Source organism: Arachis ipaensis, chromosome B2 (genome assembly GCF_059453495.1).
Source record: "Arachis ipaensis isolate K30076 ecotype BB chromosome B2, ASM5945349v1, whole genome shotgun sequence".
NCBI classification, from domain to species: domain Eukaryota; kingdom Viridiplantae; phylum Streptophyta; class Magnoliopsida; order Fabales; family Fabaceae; genus Arachis; species Arachis ipaensis.
The window spans coordinates 90,018,884-90,035,392 of record NC_142437.1 but is presented as its reverse complement, the minus strand read 5'-3'; the positions used below and the strand labels follow the sequence as shown (position 1 = coordinate 90,035,392).

The window sequence follows — 16,509 nt, the reverse complement described above, 5'->3', positions numbered from 1 at the left end:
CGTTAAGAACCTTTTTCGGGCATGCCCCTTGAGACTAGTGCTACTCTTTGCCTTCCTTTGCCCATATGAGATTGAATGACAGTTTTCTTTTATACGATTAGATCTGCAATGCTTAATGATTCAATCATAGCTGATAACATCAAGTTATTCAACAGCAGATAGGCTGTTAGCTCTTACTCTACGAACACATCGGATATTGAAAAGAGCGTTTACTCTTCTTTGACTATATAAAGGCCTAAAAGTATCATATAAAGGGATACCACAATAAGACATTAAATATTTTATGATGAGAGTAGTTTATGAAAAGAACAACTCACATAAGAGATACTCATAACATCACAATCTCATAAGAGGCCTGCTACACATACAAGCCTTTTTGGTTTACAAGCTATACAAGTTGCTCTAAGTCCAAGAAAAAAATACGCGCCTTAATCACCTTCCACAACACGTTCACTCTTCCTCTTCTTCCTTAATCAAAACGCAAATTCAAGGGACATTCGAAACAAACTATGATTCTGCAGAAACGTTCCAACTCCTCGCGAAGAATAGAAGAAATCAAGAAGAAAAGATACAAATCTCCATAAAAAAATCACCAAAAAAACGAAGAAACATTATTCAAGGTACTGTTTTACTGTTTTTCTAGGTTTTTCTTTTAGATTGTCTCTGCCATGTGCCTCATCCTTAACCAGTAAAACATTAAAAGATTTCAAGAAGAAATATACTGTCTCCTCCTGTTTTGGGTGTATTTCTTAAATCCTTTGGGTGTATTTTTGTAATCCTTTGGGTGTATTTCTGTAATCATTTCTTTAACTGTTTGGGTGTATTTCTGTAATCGTTTGGGTGTATTTATGTAATCGTTTGGGTGTATTTCTAAAGTTCCATTATCTTTAAAACGATTTCAAAGCTTGATTTCAGAAACCATGAAAATCGAAAAAAACGAAGCAAAGAGAGAACGCACGAAGGAGATCCAACAAATTTGGCAAAAAATTCGAAAAAAGAAACGAATCTTTTGAAAAATGGAATTTATATATTTGTGCGTTAATTGATTTGAATTGATTTAAAAGTTTGTTAAAAAGGCCCATAACATAAGCAGCGCGTTTATGGGGGTTCGTTCTCTTCAGACTTGTAAAGCTTGTAAGCACAAAATACTTGTATGTAAAGATTAATCCATCTCACAATATATGCACTATCCCAAATACATGTCCTGTAACACCCAAATTGAATTTTTTATTGGTAAGAAGCATTATGTGTGAGATAGGACTTTGTATTAACTTGTTGGTTAAACATAAAATTTGAGTACTTGACTACAAACTACAGGATAAATGCAAGCACAACAACATGCATTTCTATAATTCAAAGTAATAATACAATAATAAAAAAAATTATATATTTTAATCTATATAATTTATGCATAAGGAAAGAAAATGAGCATGGCCAGATTGTTACACTGTTATTGTTGTTAGAAACCATAAAACGATAAAAATTCTTAGCACATGTTTGTAGATAATCATTGAAAGATGAAACTAGTGCTTGCTTTGAATTAATTCTTTTTGAAAGGGTGTGTAAATAGAACATGAAATAAAAATAGTTAAAAAATAACAAAACATAAATTATATATAAAATATAAAATAAAAAATGAAAAGTGTACACAAAATCTATGCATACTAAAAAATATGTTTTAACTTTAGAAATAATTTTTTAATTTTTGCCATAATTGTATAGACATCATTATAACATATACTAATTAATTTATTATTACATATAGAAAATGTAGCCAACTATCCTAATCTTTTAACTAATTTTAATTATTATAATGATATTCTTCCAAAATCTTATGATTCAAAATAGATAAAATAAGATGTAAACTGAAATAATATAATTATATATAATTAAATAATAATGTTAATGTGACACACTTTTATGTATGTGTAGATTGGAAATGGCAGATTATACTTGGGACATGAATGGTATGCACCATGTTTTTAACATAGAATCTAGAAAATAAATTGCGCTGCTGTAAGCAAGAGATAAATAAAACGTTAGATTGTTATAACTTCTAAAAGTGACGGCAATCAAACACTCTAAACTAAGCAGTTGATACATAATTGCATGTCATAAAGTAAAATTCAATTGCATACTGCACCGCAATGCCTTCCACCGCCACTAGAATGACCGATTGAAAAAAACAAGTGTTTTATTCAAATTTTTGTTCTATTGTTAACAATAAATAAATTAACAATTTTTGAGTTTTTGTTTCACAATCTTAATTTAAGAAACGAAAATGATTCCTTTTGTGGGTGTTTCAAGATTTCAATTGTAGTTTTGAAAGTAAAATTAAAGATGAAAAGAAAACATGTAAGGTGGCGGAGACAAAGTAAAATGCAGAAATTAAAAGAGAAAGAAAGAAAAAGATGAAGAACAAATAAAAAATAAAGAACTTTGATTAAAAATAGAAAATAAAGTACAAGTTTGAGTTCAGACTTCAGAGAAATTACTTAAGATTTTAAGTCTCCAAGTGTTTTCCAAAAAGAACTGAACTGATTACAATGTTTTCCTAAATCTCTATTTATAGACTAGTCTAATGTCAGCTGACAGTTACTCTTTGAACACCACTTGCGGAAATTTTGAATTGCACTCGTAACTGTTCCCGCACTTGTTTTCTTGACGACTGTCCTATACTCTATTTTGACGCTCCATATTGATAACTGCTCCTGCATATAGCACGTCCTATAATTCAGGCTTAATTCAAATTTTGAATAAAAACGGCTTCTTTGCTAGTGAATTAGAAGCTTCCCCTAATATATTGAATCTGGCTTCATAAGTTAATAATAATATTATCTTATATTTATTTACTTAAAACAAATTATTTTTTTCCTAAGTGATAATAATTTTTGCCTAACAAGATGCCCTCCAAGATTTCTCACTTGAAGATATGCAATGATTGAAAGTGAAAAAACTTAGTTGTTTATTGACATTTTTCTTATTTTTGATATTGAGAGTCAATTGACATTTTAGATACATCCGCTTGACAGATTAAATGCCTACTAGTAATAGACTTAACAGAATTTCTAAGTCTATAAAATTTTTACATTAATAGTTGAACTGTCAATGTGTCTATTCTTTTGTATGAAATTTTTAAGTGTGTCAAATGATATCTATTCTAATTTCGGCACATTAAATGTGTATCAATTGACCTTTGTTTTGACCTTTAATATTTCAATTAAGAGTTTTTTGACACACACTTTCATTGTTTTAATTGACACAATTTTTCCAACTTCAGAAGTAACAGAATCTTAACTTCGTGAAGTCGTTTCTTTCATATGTTAAACTCTAGGTGTCAATTAAATTTGATAAAATTTCTAATCCTATAAAATCTCCACACTAACATTCTAATAGTTTTGACTCCAAGCGCTAATAGACTTAACAGAATTTCTAAGTCAATTAGGCTTTTGTATTTATGAAGTACATACCCAAATGTCAATGAAAGATTATTTTTGTCCAAGATTTTAAATTTGATGCATCTTTTTTTTTTAAATAAAACCATAACAAGGTAAATAAAAGTTAGAACCAAAAGACAAGAAAGAAATAGAAATTTAAAAGATAAGAAAAAAAAAAAAGGCAAAGACGATTAGGATGAATAAAAAAGAAAAAGAGATAGAAAAACAGAGCAAGAAGAGAGAACAAAAAAAGTAAAGATCAGAATGAGAGAAAAAAAAAAAACCAATAAAAAACAAAGAAGATGAGATCATTTTTTTTATCATATTTTTTCTGTTTATCAAAATTAAATCCTTATTTGCGGACAAGTCATTTATTTTATACTTTAGAAATTTCTTTTCAATCATTCTCTATATGGCTTTTTAATGAGATGTTTGATGAATATTCAATCTCTCTTTTATCATCTCTTTATACTTTGTTTCTTTCTCAGCTTTTAACGGTTCAATTTGTCTAACATATTCAGTAAGTTGAGTCATGTCATGATAGTGTTGATTTACAAGTTTCTTTCTAATTCCAAATTCTAATCCATTTATGGCAATTTTGACAATTTCAGAGTCTGGAACTGGAGTACAACATTTATTTCTCATATTTTTGAATCTAACCAAATACTTATCAATTGATTCTCCGACATTGCGTTTAATGGAGAATAAGTCATTTAAACTAATTCTTAATTCACTACGAAAAAATTGTTTATGAAAATCTTTATCTAATTGCCTCCAAGAGTGAATTGAATTTGGCTTTAGATTAGAAAACCATATAAAGGCATTTCTTGTTAATGAAGAGGGAAAGAATTTCATCTTTAAATACTCATTTGATGCCACTTCATTAATTTTGACAGTATAGCGAGCAATGTGCTCTACTGACGATTTTTCATCTTCCCCAGAAAATATAGTTAATGACTTAGGAAACTTCTATCCCTCAGGTAATTCAGTTTGTTGTATAAATTTAGGAAAAGGAGACATAAATTGAGGTTGATTTGTACATCCAACACTAAATCCCAATATTTTTAGAATTTGTTCAATCACTTGATTGACATCTTGCCCCCCAATATTATTTTGCCCAAGTCTTTCCAACATATTATCAGTATTTTGACCATGTCTAGACATATGAACATTATAATTAGGAATTGCTCCATCATTTTGGTTGACATCATTGAATCCTAAACCATAGTTGTCATTTTCTTCTGAATTTACCACAGTAGCAATTTTATTAACTTGCCTATTTAACTGTTCAATTCTAGTATTTGTGTTTTTTAAGAAAAGACTCAAAACAGTCACCATTTGATGAGTTAACATGTTTACTAGAATAGGATAGCTTTCACCTATCTGTTGCCTAATGTTTGCTAAAGATTCGACAGTTTGACTAGATTGATTAACAGGCATTGCTCTTGACCTGTCAGAAAATACAGGTCTGGAATTTTCTACCCTAGTGACAGTGGATGTAGTAGAATTAGATGCACTGTTATTTCCTACATTAATAGCATGTGAAAAATTTTGTTGTGACATGTGTGAACCTGACACCCCAGAAACAGGTACATTTGACATGCCATATGGATTTTGATAAATAGGATTTTGAAAAGTTGAGTAGAGAGGCACAGGCAATCCTTGTGTCACCATGGGGGACATACCCCGGTGGCAAGCCATATGGCGGCCACCCCACGGTATTTATGTGAGTTGCATTTAACCCTGTATGGGCATGGCCAACGCCATCATGCCTCACTGGCAGCAAGGTAGGCTTTGTGTTTGAAATCACAGGAGAATTTCCGGACTCATTTTCTCTAGTCTCATCGCTGGAAGTGGAAGAAGATGCTGCAGATGTATTTGACATGTCAACTGACGTTGATTTCTTGGTCTCTGGAAACACAATCTTCTCATTACGTAACCACATGCAAATTCAAAACTCTTGATTTTTTCTTTTGACAAACTACAATCTATTGACAAGGTCCCACCGAGCGTGCCAATTTATTTTACTCAAATTTTTGTTCCATTGTTAACAATAAATAAATCAACAATTTTTGAGTTTTTGTTTCACAATCTTAATTTAAGGAGCGAAAATGACTCCTTTTGTGGGTGTCTCAAGGTCTCAATTGTAGTTTCGAAAGTAAAATTAAAGATGAAAAGAAAACATGCAAGGTGCCGGAGGCAAAGTAAAATGCAAAAATTAAAAGAGAAAGAAAGAAAAAGATGAAGAAGAACAAATAAAAAGTAAAGAAATTTGATTAAAAATAGAAAATAAAGTACAAATTTGAGTTCAGACTTCAGAGGAATTACTTAAGATTCCCAGTTTTACTCGAGGCTGAGAGCGTTTTTGAGTCTCCAAGTGTTTTTCAAGAAGAACTGAACTGATTACAATGTTTTCCTAAATCTCTATTTATAGACTAGCCTAATGTCAGCTGACAATTACTCTTTAAACACCACTTGCGGAAATTTTGAATTGCACTCGTAACTGTTCCCGCACTTGTTTCCTTGACGACTGTCCTGTACGCTATTTTGACGTTCCATGTTGATAACTGCTCCTGCATATAGCACGTCCTATAATTCAGGCTTAATTCAAAATTTGAATAAAAACTACTTCTTTGCTAGTGAATTAGAAGCTTCCCCTAATATATTGAATCTGGCTTCATAAGTTAATAATAATATTATTTTATATTTATTTACTTAAAACAAATTATATTTTTTCCTAAGTGATAATAATTTTTGCCTAATAACAAGAAAAGGAATGCCCAACCCGAAAATTATAGTGAACAATGAAATCAAGGAATTATAAATAAGTATATAAGTAGAGTAATGCATATGATGTATGGTGGTTATTAATTTGAAAATCAATTAGAAATTTGAAAAACAGGTAAAAAAAGAATGAGGAAATAAATTGAAATTAAGAAGAAAGAAAATACCACTTTTTAATTTTGAAATGAAATGTTTAGAATGGTATATCCCCACGATATTGGAAAGCAGGATACTTTATAGTTTAGGAAACATTTCAAGTGTACTGGGAGTATTGGTGTTCCAGTTATTTTAACCGTTGATTTGAATTATAAAAAATATATAATATATATTAATTGAAATCAACAGTTAAAACAACTGGTGTACCGGTACTCTCCGGTGCACTTAAAATGTTTCCTATAGTTTATACCATTGTGATATCAGAGATACACTAATCGAACGATATAGGTTGAAAGTAGAGTAATTGGACTATTCGATTTGTGTGCAGCATCAACGTGCATGTAATCTCTCTTTCTCTTCTTCTCTCTCTCTCAAATTTTAACCCTCATTTTCTTCTCCTCTCTTCTTCAACAATCTCCCTCCGTTTTTCATAAAATAATATCAAAAAATTAGTTATTTTAATTATGTAAATTATTATTTTTAATTTTTAATTTAATAAAAATATTAGTAAAATATTAGAGATTAATGTTATTAATATTAATTAAATAATAATTGATGTGGAAGCTGGAAATGTATTGTTGAATTTAGTTGGTGAATACTATTACCGTAGGTTATTAGAAAATATATTTTTAGGATATTTAATAATAATTATTAGAATTATATTTTAGATATATTTAAGTTTTATCAATTATTATTAGAAGTTAAATTATTATTGTGGAATTTTTGTAAAATAGATTTAACATATTTTAAATATTATATTTTTTAAATTTTAATAATTAATTAATTAATGTTAGATATTTAATTAATATATTTATTGTAGTTAAGTTTTTAAATTTTTGAATAGTATTAGTTAAGTAATTTGTATGTTAGCCGTGCGTATGCTAGTTAATTAATTAATTTATTAACACTAAATTTAGTATTATTTTAATAAATTATTTGATAAATTATATTTATTATTTAAGGAATACTTTTAATACATAATTTAATAAAAAAATTAATAAATAATTTACTAAGTTATTTATTATTATTAATAATATTAGAGTTATTGAAAATAAGATACTGTTCAAAATTTTTAATATGTCATTAGTTAGTTATTTTAAGTCATTAATTATTATTATATATTAGCCTTGTATTATTATGTATTGTTTATGTATGTATGTATATGAATAGAATAGAATAGAATATTAGTATTATTAAATTTTATTTTATTATTTGGGTAAGTAATGGTAATTTGTTAAATATAACTAAATTATGTTAATGATAATAAAAATTCTGTTTTTATTGTTATAAATTATCATAAAATAATTAGTGAGTGTTTATGGATAACTTGTTTGATGTAATATTTGGCTACATTTTGTAGAGTTTACGGATGTTGACGTGTAATCACTTACTGTCGCAAGATCTGTACAATCCTATTGTGGAGGAGCCTTTATAGCAGACTGGTTTTTATCACATTTTTTGAATTTGAATAATTCAATGTCAGTCGACAATGGTAAATATTCTAATCGAGAGGTGGCACCCTGATACACATACATTTTACCTTCCGATTGGTGAGTGTGATGTGACATTGGAAGATATGGTTATATATCCCTGGTCTTCTGATAAACGGTTTTCCAACGATAGGAGTGACTTTGAGTAGTCACAATACTTTAAAGGTTGAGTGTTTGCATTAGTTTGGGTTGCATCTAGGAAGGCAAATTGTAGAGGAAATTTTATAAAATTGACATGGCTTCGGAATCTGAAAGATCGTTTATATCTGACTGACGAAAATGGCATTCAGAGGTATGTGAAGTGCCACATTATGTTATTATTTGGTATAATCTTGTTTGGAGACAAGCCTAGTGCCGCAGCTGTGCATTGAAAATTTCTGCCTTTGCCTTGCGATTTTGCCAGTATCAGAGAATTTAATTGAAAATCAGCATACCTAGCACACTTATACAAAGCGCTATGTAGGACATCTTGTTTCGACTGTAAGAAAATCGATGGATCCGTCTACCATTTTTTGCGTTGATTTCTGGTAACCCTCAATTTTTTTCACCTGCAAATAGGTAAAATTATCTAGTGTCAACTTTAACTAAGTGTTGCACATTGTATTTTAATGTTTAAGGTGAAATTTTGTTAACGAAATAAATGATGCCATGTGGCGTAACTGGGAGCGTGCTGACCGACACTATAGATTTTATTCTCTTGCTCACTTTAGGAAGTCATTGGAGGAACTACAGAAAGGCCAAAACATGTGAAAAGATCTAGGAGGCGACCAAGCTCTATTACTACGGACAATAGTTAAACTGATGGAGTCGTGTCGGTCAGAGATAAGTCCCACACTATCCCGAATTACCACATGTTGTTGCAAGTTATTAAAAAAATAGTGCCACGTATCAGAAGTCTCTTCCACCACAATGACAAATGTAATAGGCACGATATTATTATTATCATTATGTGAAACTACAACCAATAGACAACCCTTATTTTTTTTTTTTTATACAAGTGAGTCCCATCTTCTTGGACATCTAGTTTATAATGTCTAAATGCTTTAATGCAAGAGTAATAACTCCAGAAGACTCAATGTTATATACCCGGATATCAGTTACCAAGTCATCGCTCTGATATGTAGGCATAGTTTTAAAATGGACGGTTGCTGATAACTTCTTGTGACACATTACCTCAAACCACATAGATAAAGTTCGTAAGATGCTTTCCAACCTCCAAAAATATTTTCACTGACTTTTGCTTTGCCAACTGTGCTTTGCAAAAGCTGATGGTGTAATTGAACTTCGACTCTACTTTCGCAATAACTGATTTTATCTTTATAGAGGGGTCAGCCTCTACCAACGAATTCATTACTTCTACAATTGTGTTGGAATCTAGCTTCGAATGGTCTTGAGAAATGGTGGCTCTAGTACAAGTACAACTATCATTGTACCTCCTTATAACTAGGGGTGAGCACGGGTCGGTTTGGTTCGGGTTTATAGTAAAATTAGAACCGAACCGATCAAAATGTAATTGGTTCGATTCGGGTAATTGGGTACCCGATGACTTTGAAATTCATAAAAAAAAAAACCAAATTTTTATCTTAAAAATTCAACAAGTACAATAAACATGTAACATCAATAGAAATAATCCAAACATGTTAAATACCAAATACATTAAAAACTAAACTCATTAAAATCCAAACATATTAATAATGAATAATCATTGTCTAATGAAAAAGTCATATATATTTTTTTATTTTTTTATATAATTAATATATGGTCGGGTTCGCGGGTTGGTTCGGATTCCGCACCCCCAAAACCGATACCCAAACCAATCACTAACAAAAGCCATCGGTTTAGTTCGGGTTAGACCCGATTACCCATTGGTTTCAGAACCAATTTAATTGGTTCGGTTCGAGTTCGGACGGGTAATAGGGTACCCGCTACCCGTGCTCACCCCTACTTATAATCCAACAATACTTTCTGTGAATCATGCTAACCCTGATCAGCCAATCACAGCCCTGTACTGTATTGTGTACACTTAGCATAAAATATCATTGTTTCCAACTCATACATCCGGTAGTCTACACCTCTACGGATGGTATAATTTTTCATCGCCATAATGACAGCTTTCCTAAAACTGAAAATTTCATTCCCACAACAAATTTACCATCTACCATAATAAAAAGTTCTGCTACAACAACACTACAAAATAAATATTTAATAAATAAATATTAAATAAGTAAAATTTAAATTTAAATCTATCTCTAAATTATAAATAAATATTTGATAAATTAGTATAAATATATACATATATTTATTCCTAATAAAGTAATTACGTCAAGTTTAATCAAAAAATTATTCAAACCTAGTAAGATAATTATCTTAAATTTAATTAAATAAATAATAAACAAATACTAATTAATTATATTTTCACGTGTCATATAAGTAATTATTAATCAATCTACAATATAAAAAATAACAAAATTTTAATCTCATACAATGATACAAATATTCAAATTACATACCTGCATGTCACCAAAAAAAAAATTACATACCTGCATGCATGTATCTTGAAAATTTCTGTGCATGTATGACTTTCAAATCCAATGTGCGCATAAAAGATGGCTCCTCAAATGGATGCTAGTTTGCTAATGCATTTGCCACCTCTGCGACATCTGCCTCCATAGTGCCATCAGATTAATCTTCGTCTTCATTTGGATCAACGACCTCATAGTTGCTTTTAAACTCTTCCTCATTATCATTATTGTAATCTTTCCTTCGATATGTCGGTTGGCTTCAGATTGTTCAAACTCAACATACAACTCAATGAATGACATCTGAGAGTGAGTTTCAATATACATTGAAAATATCTCTTGCATGTTTGCTTCATCAGTCACATACTACCAAATATTGATATAGGATACCTGTACAAAATACATGACACTCTCTTTATATATGAGGATCTATCTTCTCACAAATCACATGTTTTAGTTTCTCAAATGAGAGTCTGAATGAAATAACAATATCCAATAGATTTTCACATACAAATTTCACTCTTTCATATGTTTATAACAAAATCTGACCATAATAATATACTTTTAACAAAACTCTATCATCTATCTTATTTTTTTAACTCACATTGAAAATATTCAAGCTCATTGTAATTTTTTAAAGTAAAGGAAGAGAGTATGATGAGAGGAGAAAACTCTGAAGAGATAAGGGGCGACGAAAAGAAGAAGAAGAAGAATGGAGTTCTGTCAACTGGGTTAGAGTGGATGTATATATAAAATTACAAATCGGACGGTCTGATTTGTATTTAAGTATTTAAAATTTTTTTAATTATACAAATCGACAGTTCAATTTGGTGCATGTCGAAATAAAAAAAATTAAAATACTAAAATCAGATAGACTTACCAATTACCGTCCTTCAAAATTTTAGAATTTCTTTTCTCCAAACAAATTAGATCGTCCGATTTATTTCAATCTTCAGCAACAAAAAAATCGAGTAATTCAATTTTTACTCTATAAATTAAAAAAAAAAAGTAATCGTCACATCAATATATAACATACTCCATATCCATATCCAAACATAACACATATATAACATTCATATAAAAAAATGAGCCATAAAATACAATATATTTTTAGTAGTAAAAGAAAATAAGTAGAAGAGTTATCAGAAGATATTAAAGATATTGAAATTAATATTACTTCATACATAACCCAATAATGGTGAAGAAAAATGAGGGAATTAGAGATCATAGCTACATATGAATTATCATAATCAACCCAATTCTCAAGTTCTCTCTTTTAAGATATGTTGAATTTTCACTACAGAACAATTTTTTATTAATGATTTTGTATTAGATAGAATAGAATACTACCACTACCAAGTATATTAATGATTTATCTCAAGTTTTTAGTTAATTTTTTTTTTATATATGCTGTTTCAGGTCCCTTTTTTTGAAATTTCAAATTATCTAGTATAATTTTACTATCCATTGTACGTAAAATATTCATAATTAAAATAATAAGCACCATCGTATAAGTAATAATTTATAAAATTATTTTGTATATGCTATAATTGCCAACATTAATATCTTTCGCCATGGTTTAATTTTGACAATGACTCCTAACATGCAATTATTTTTAGTGAAATTTATATTTATCATATCTTCACTTCCGTTAATATATTGTGTATTTTATAAGATTTGTTTGGACATTATTTTTGAAAAAAATCTTTTTTAAATAATATTTTTTAAAAAAAAATTTTATAAAAATAAAAATAATTTTATATTTAGATATTTTATGTAAAATTTTTTTTATATTTATCAATTATATTTAAATAAAATAAAATAAAAATATTTTTTTATTTATTTATTATATAAAAAATATCTTTTCTTAAAGATAAAATATCTTTTAAAAAAGATATAAATTATAACTTCTCGAAAATTTTTTTTTTAATATTTTTATTTTTACTATTAAAAATTTGTCAAATACACTAAAAAATAAAAAATAAAAAATTTATCGATTCAATGGCGCCTAAACAATCACATAATATCACCAAAAAAACAAACATTGTGTATTTTATAGGAGAACTCATTCCATTGAAAGCCATTAATATCTTTTATTTTTATTGACTTCATAATCCATCATCACATTTAAATTACCTAATGCTGCACACATCCGTCTTCCTCTACTACCATTATTAACACATGCACCTAGACCTAGGGACTTGCTGTCACCACTGTATGCGTGGCATAAGCACTTGAGGAAAGCTCGCCCCCCTTAACTTCTTCATCCATGAAATCTTCACGGGCGTTGTCAGCTAGCATAAGGGCAATCAGCCAAAAGAGGGAAGAGTCAAGCGATAAAAATGCACCGCCTCCAAGTAGACCGGTTTTAGCAGTAGGGCAAGTGTAGGTGAGATTATTGTGTACGTTGCGCTGAAGGTGCATCTGTTCAGTGATTGTCGGCCATAACAGCATAGTTGCAGCTAGTCCGGTCGTGAACCTATGCATGTATACACAACATTTTAGAAAAAAAGAAAATCCATTCATCTCAGAAATGCAAGTTAAAAACATTTGAACTGGAATGAATTTCAGTTAAGTTTACTGAATCAATTGTAAGATAAAAACATTCTAATGTCTCTAGCATACAGATAAAGCTTAATGGCAGAAATTGTTAGGAACCATAGCTTTTGATTACGGATGGGGTTCATGACGGAAAGCCAAAAATCCACCATAAAATTATGGCGGATGGTGGTGTTGCAAGGAATGGCGGACTACCTAAAAAACATATGTATATGCACAACAAAATTCCAGAAAAACTCTAAGGTAATAAATTATAAAATCTAATTCATTTAAGCAACTTTCTACTCACAAGGCATCCAATTTATTCAGCAAATGCAGTAGCAAAATAAACAAATAAACATAACATCAGTCATAATGCACCATAGAATATAAGAGGCAGGGGCAAGGACATTATAGTCACGAGCTTGTCTTGAACCTATGTAAATTAAAAAAAAAAAAATTGGAAATAGAGAGGTTTATAATATAACTTATAGCACCGAACCTATGTAAATAAAAGGGGAAACGGGAAAGTAGGAAAGGGTAGGAAGACCAGAAGTCTGGAACAGAAACTAAGTTAGAAAGCAGAGAGGGAACCCGTGGCTTGCAGCAGCAGTGAGCGGCGACGAGCGGCAGCGAGCAGTGAGTCAGCGACGGCTTCGCCAGAACAAAGAGAACAACAGAAAGGGAAGACGGAGATGGAGGAACTGGAGTTGGACAGGCTGCTTGGCCTGCCACCGGTGGTTCTTCCGGCAGCAGAGCAGCCCAGAGCAGAGAGGGAGAGATAGAAGAGAGTTTTTGGACCTTCAGAGAGGAAGAGGCAGTTTTCTGAAGAAAGGAGGCTGAGGAGGGTGAGTTGTAGCATTTTAGGATTTCCTATATGACAAAAATAACCCTCAATTTTTTCAAAAATCCAAAAAAAACCCCGCAATTTCCGCCATTTCTATTGCAGTCCGCCATGGTGCCACCACTGCGGCCACCATTTCACTCTCCGTGAAAACTCATTGTGGCAACCACTGTATGGTGGCAAGGAAGAAATCCGCCATGCCATAACCGCTTTTTTAAAACACTGTTAGGAACCCAAGAATGATTTTATATGCAACATCAGCAAAGTATATAAATTTTAAGTTTCAAGTCATGAAACAAAGTAGATGCAATATACTAGTAATAAGCATATCAACAGATATTTTACATTAGCATTGACCAATGTAGACCCATCCTTAAGACACTAGCAACAAATAATTTGGATGATAAATTCATTCATACAAATAGAATAACTCAAGCTTTTCCATAAATTCGGATGATAGATGAGTTTGTTATATAAAATTACAATGTAGCCATGAAAATTTCCACTTCAAATTTCTTTCCTTATGACATTCCCCTCAACTAAACATACCCTTATTTTTATAGGAAAAGGAAGGTAGGGCACATGCAAAGTTCATCTAATGAACTAATGAAGAAAAAACAAAGTATAAGAAACAGCACTTACACTGCAATGTTGAAGAATACCAAGAAACTAGTTCTTTTAAATAGAACACCTTGTGGAACAGACTTCCCCTTGTAAGGGTAAAAGAGAGACATGCATCCGGCCACAGTAGATACAATGAGAAATGCAAAGGAAAGATAGCCCAATGCGACTGTTGGATCAGCTGGGAACTTGCAGGTGACAACACCCTCGCCAGGTACTGGGGTTCCGGCTGCAGGCTGCAACAAAAAAAATTTAAAACACAACAGATTGTGGAGGCTATAAAGACAGATTATTCCCAAAATAAAACAAATAAAACAACAATTACAAAAAAGCCGTATCCCACTTGATGAGGTCAACAACATGGATAAAACTGATAGCATGTCGCCTTGTCACAGGGCATATCTATGTTTAGCCCAACCCAAGGGCAAAACACATGATAGAAATTTCTAGTGAATATTCATTTGTTAGTACCTATAATTAAGGAATTGATGTTCTAGTCCATAAAATTTCAAAGAGTGATTCAAGTTAATCATTAGGGGGGATGCTTGTAAGGACTAGCTTGAATCACCAAGTTAGATCTCTTTTTTTGTAAGTTCAGAAACTAACTCATTAATTACTTAACTTTAGAAGTCCCTATAGTTGCAGAAAAAGTGATTCACCTTAGTTTTTAAAGTGATGGTTAATTACCTAGCTTACATCAGCCAAGAGCACTAAATCAAATAATCATTTTTCCGCAAATTCAAGAGCTAAAACCATTAATTTACATAATTTTAGAGATTCAAATAAAGCAAATATACAGTTTAATGAAACCAAAACAAATTTATATTCCAGAATCATAGACTATATATTGTTGTAAGAGAAAAGATCCACTAAGACAAAAGGTTCTCTCATTTTCAGGCACAGCAGAATCTACATTGACATATTATCAATTCATTAGAAACACGTCAGATAGCACCAACTAAAGTCAAGCATGTTTGAACAGTTGAAAACCGATGAAGCAGAAAGTCAAAAAGTTGAAAAATACTTCACCGTAATAAAGCATACATGAGTGGTTTATAAGTTTTTTTTTTTAAAGGAAAAAACAAAGCATAAGATTTTTTTTAATGCAATTAAAAAATTAAAGTATATACATATTTTATTCCACTTCCCTACTGATTCAATGTGATGCATTAATGTATTGGGCACAAATTACACACAGATACATTGATATAAAGGTATTTAGAATTAAACTTTCAAACTAGAGTTTCAAACATACATACCTAAATTTTCAACCCTTAATAATGGATCAAAATTTCATAATCCATAATCCAGGCAATTAAAAAGAAAAAAAAATTGAATTTTTAGATAAATGATATTTGATATAGGAATCCATATTAAGAACAATACCTTCTTGTTTTCGGCTATAACACCGAGAATGAAAGAGAGAAAACCGAAGAACGAAACAATGAGAGCCATGGTTTTAACAGTGACAGCCATGGTGGGTGAGTGCGATGATCTCTGCAAGAGGATAAAACAATGTTTTAGAAGAAAAGTTAGAATGTGTGAGGAACTATTCAGCGAGAAAGGAAGTTACGTGGCTCTGAGTTGAAAACAAATCAGGTTTAACCGTTTTGAAGATTCTGTTGAGAAAAAAATAAGGAATATAAATCAAGGAATTAGAGATAATCTTGAAAAGCTGTTTCTAGCTTTAAAGATTCCGTTGAGGGAAAAATAAGGAATACAAACTAAGGGATTAGAGATAATCTTGAAAAGCTGTTTTTGGCTGGCAGCAGAAGATCCCTGAGTCAACCTAGAGTGGATCCCCTTATATATATATAATTATATATATACACGGAAGGTGGGATCTAATTTGTAAATCAATAAATATAAAATATAAAAATAAAGATTTTACCTTTTTTTTTAATACATAAAAATTAAATTTTAAAATAATTATTTTGAATTTGATTTTTTTCAAGGTTTTGAAAACTAAACCGATTATCGAACCGTTCTAGCTATTGGTTTAATGGCCAACCGATTCAACCGTAATTCAACTACTGTGTTATAATAAAATAATAAATAAAGTATAAATTAATACACTAAAATATAATTTATAGTCTAATATAAATCTTAAAATATCAAGG

General features: G+C 30.6%; 1 protein-coding gene across 4 annotated transcripts; it reads right to left on the bottom strand.

The window, feature by feature from the left end:
* Positions 1-12,459: 12,459 nt before the first annotated feature.
* Positions 12,460-16,203, bottom strand: LOC107625446 (uncharacterized). 4 transcript variants are annotated; one of them, XM_088503463.1, is made up of 5 exons: positions 16,115-16,173; positions 15,963-16,008; positions 15,776-15,886; positions 14,411-14,625; positions 12,460-12,865 (listed from the first exon to the last, which is right to left on the bottom strand). In XM_088503463.1, the coding sequence occupies exons 3-5, from the start codon at positions 15,863-15,865 to the stop codon at positions 12,580-12,582; spliced, it is 591 nt and encodes a 196-aa protein (XP_088359589.1). In that variant the 5' UTR covers positions 15,866-15,886; positions 15,963-16,008; positions 16,115-16,173; the 3' UTR covers positions 12,460-12,579. The 4 variants fall into 4 exon arrangements, with proteins under 4 accessions (XP_088359589.1, XP_088359590.1, XP_088359588.1 ...); XM_088503464.1 differs by having other exon boundaries at positions 16,111-16,129; XM_088503462.1 differs by having other exon boundaries at positions 15,963-16,203.
* Positions 16,204-16,509: the final 306 nt, after the last annotated feature.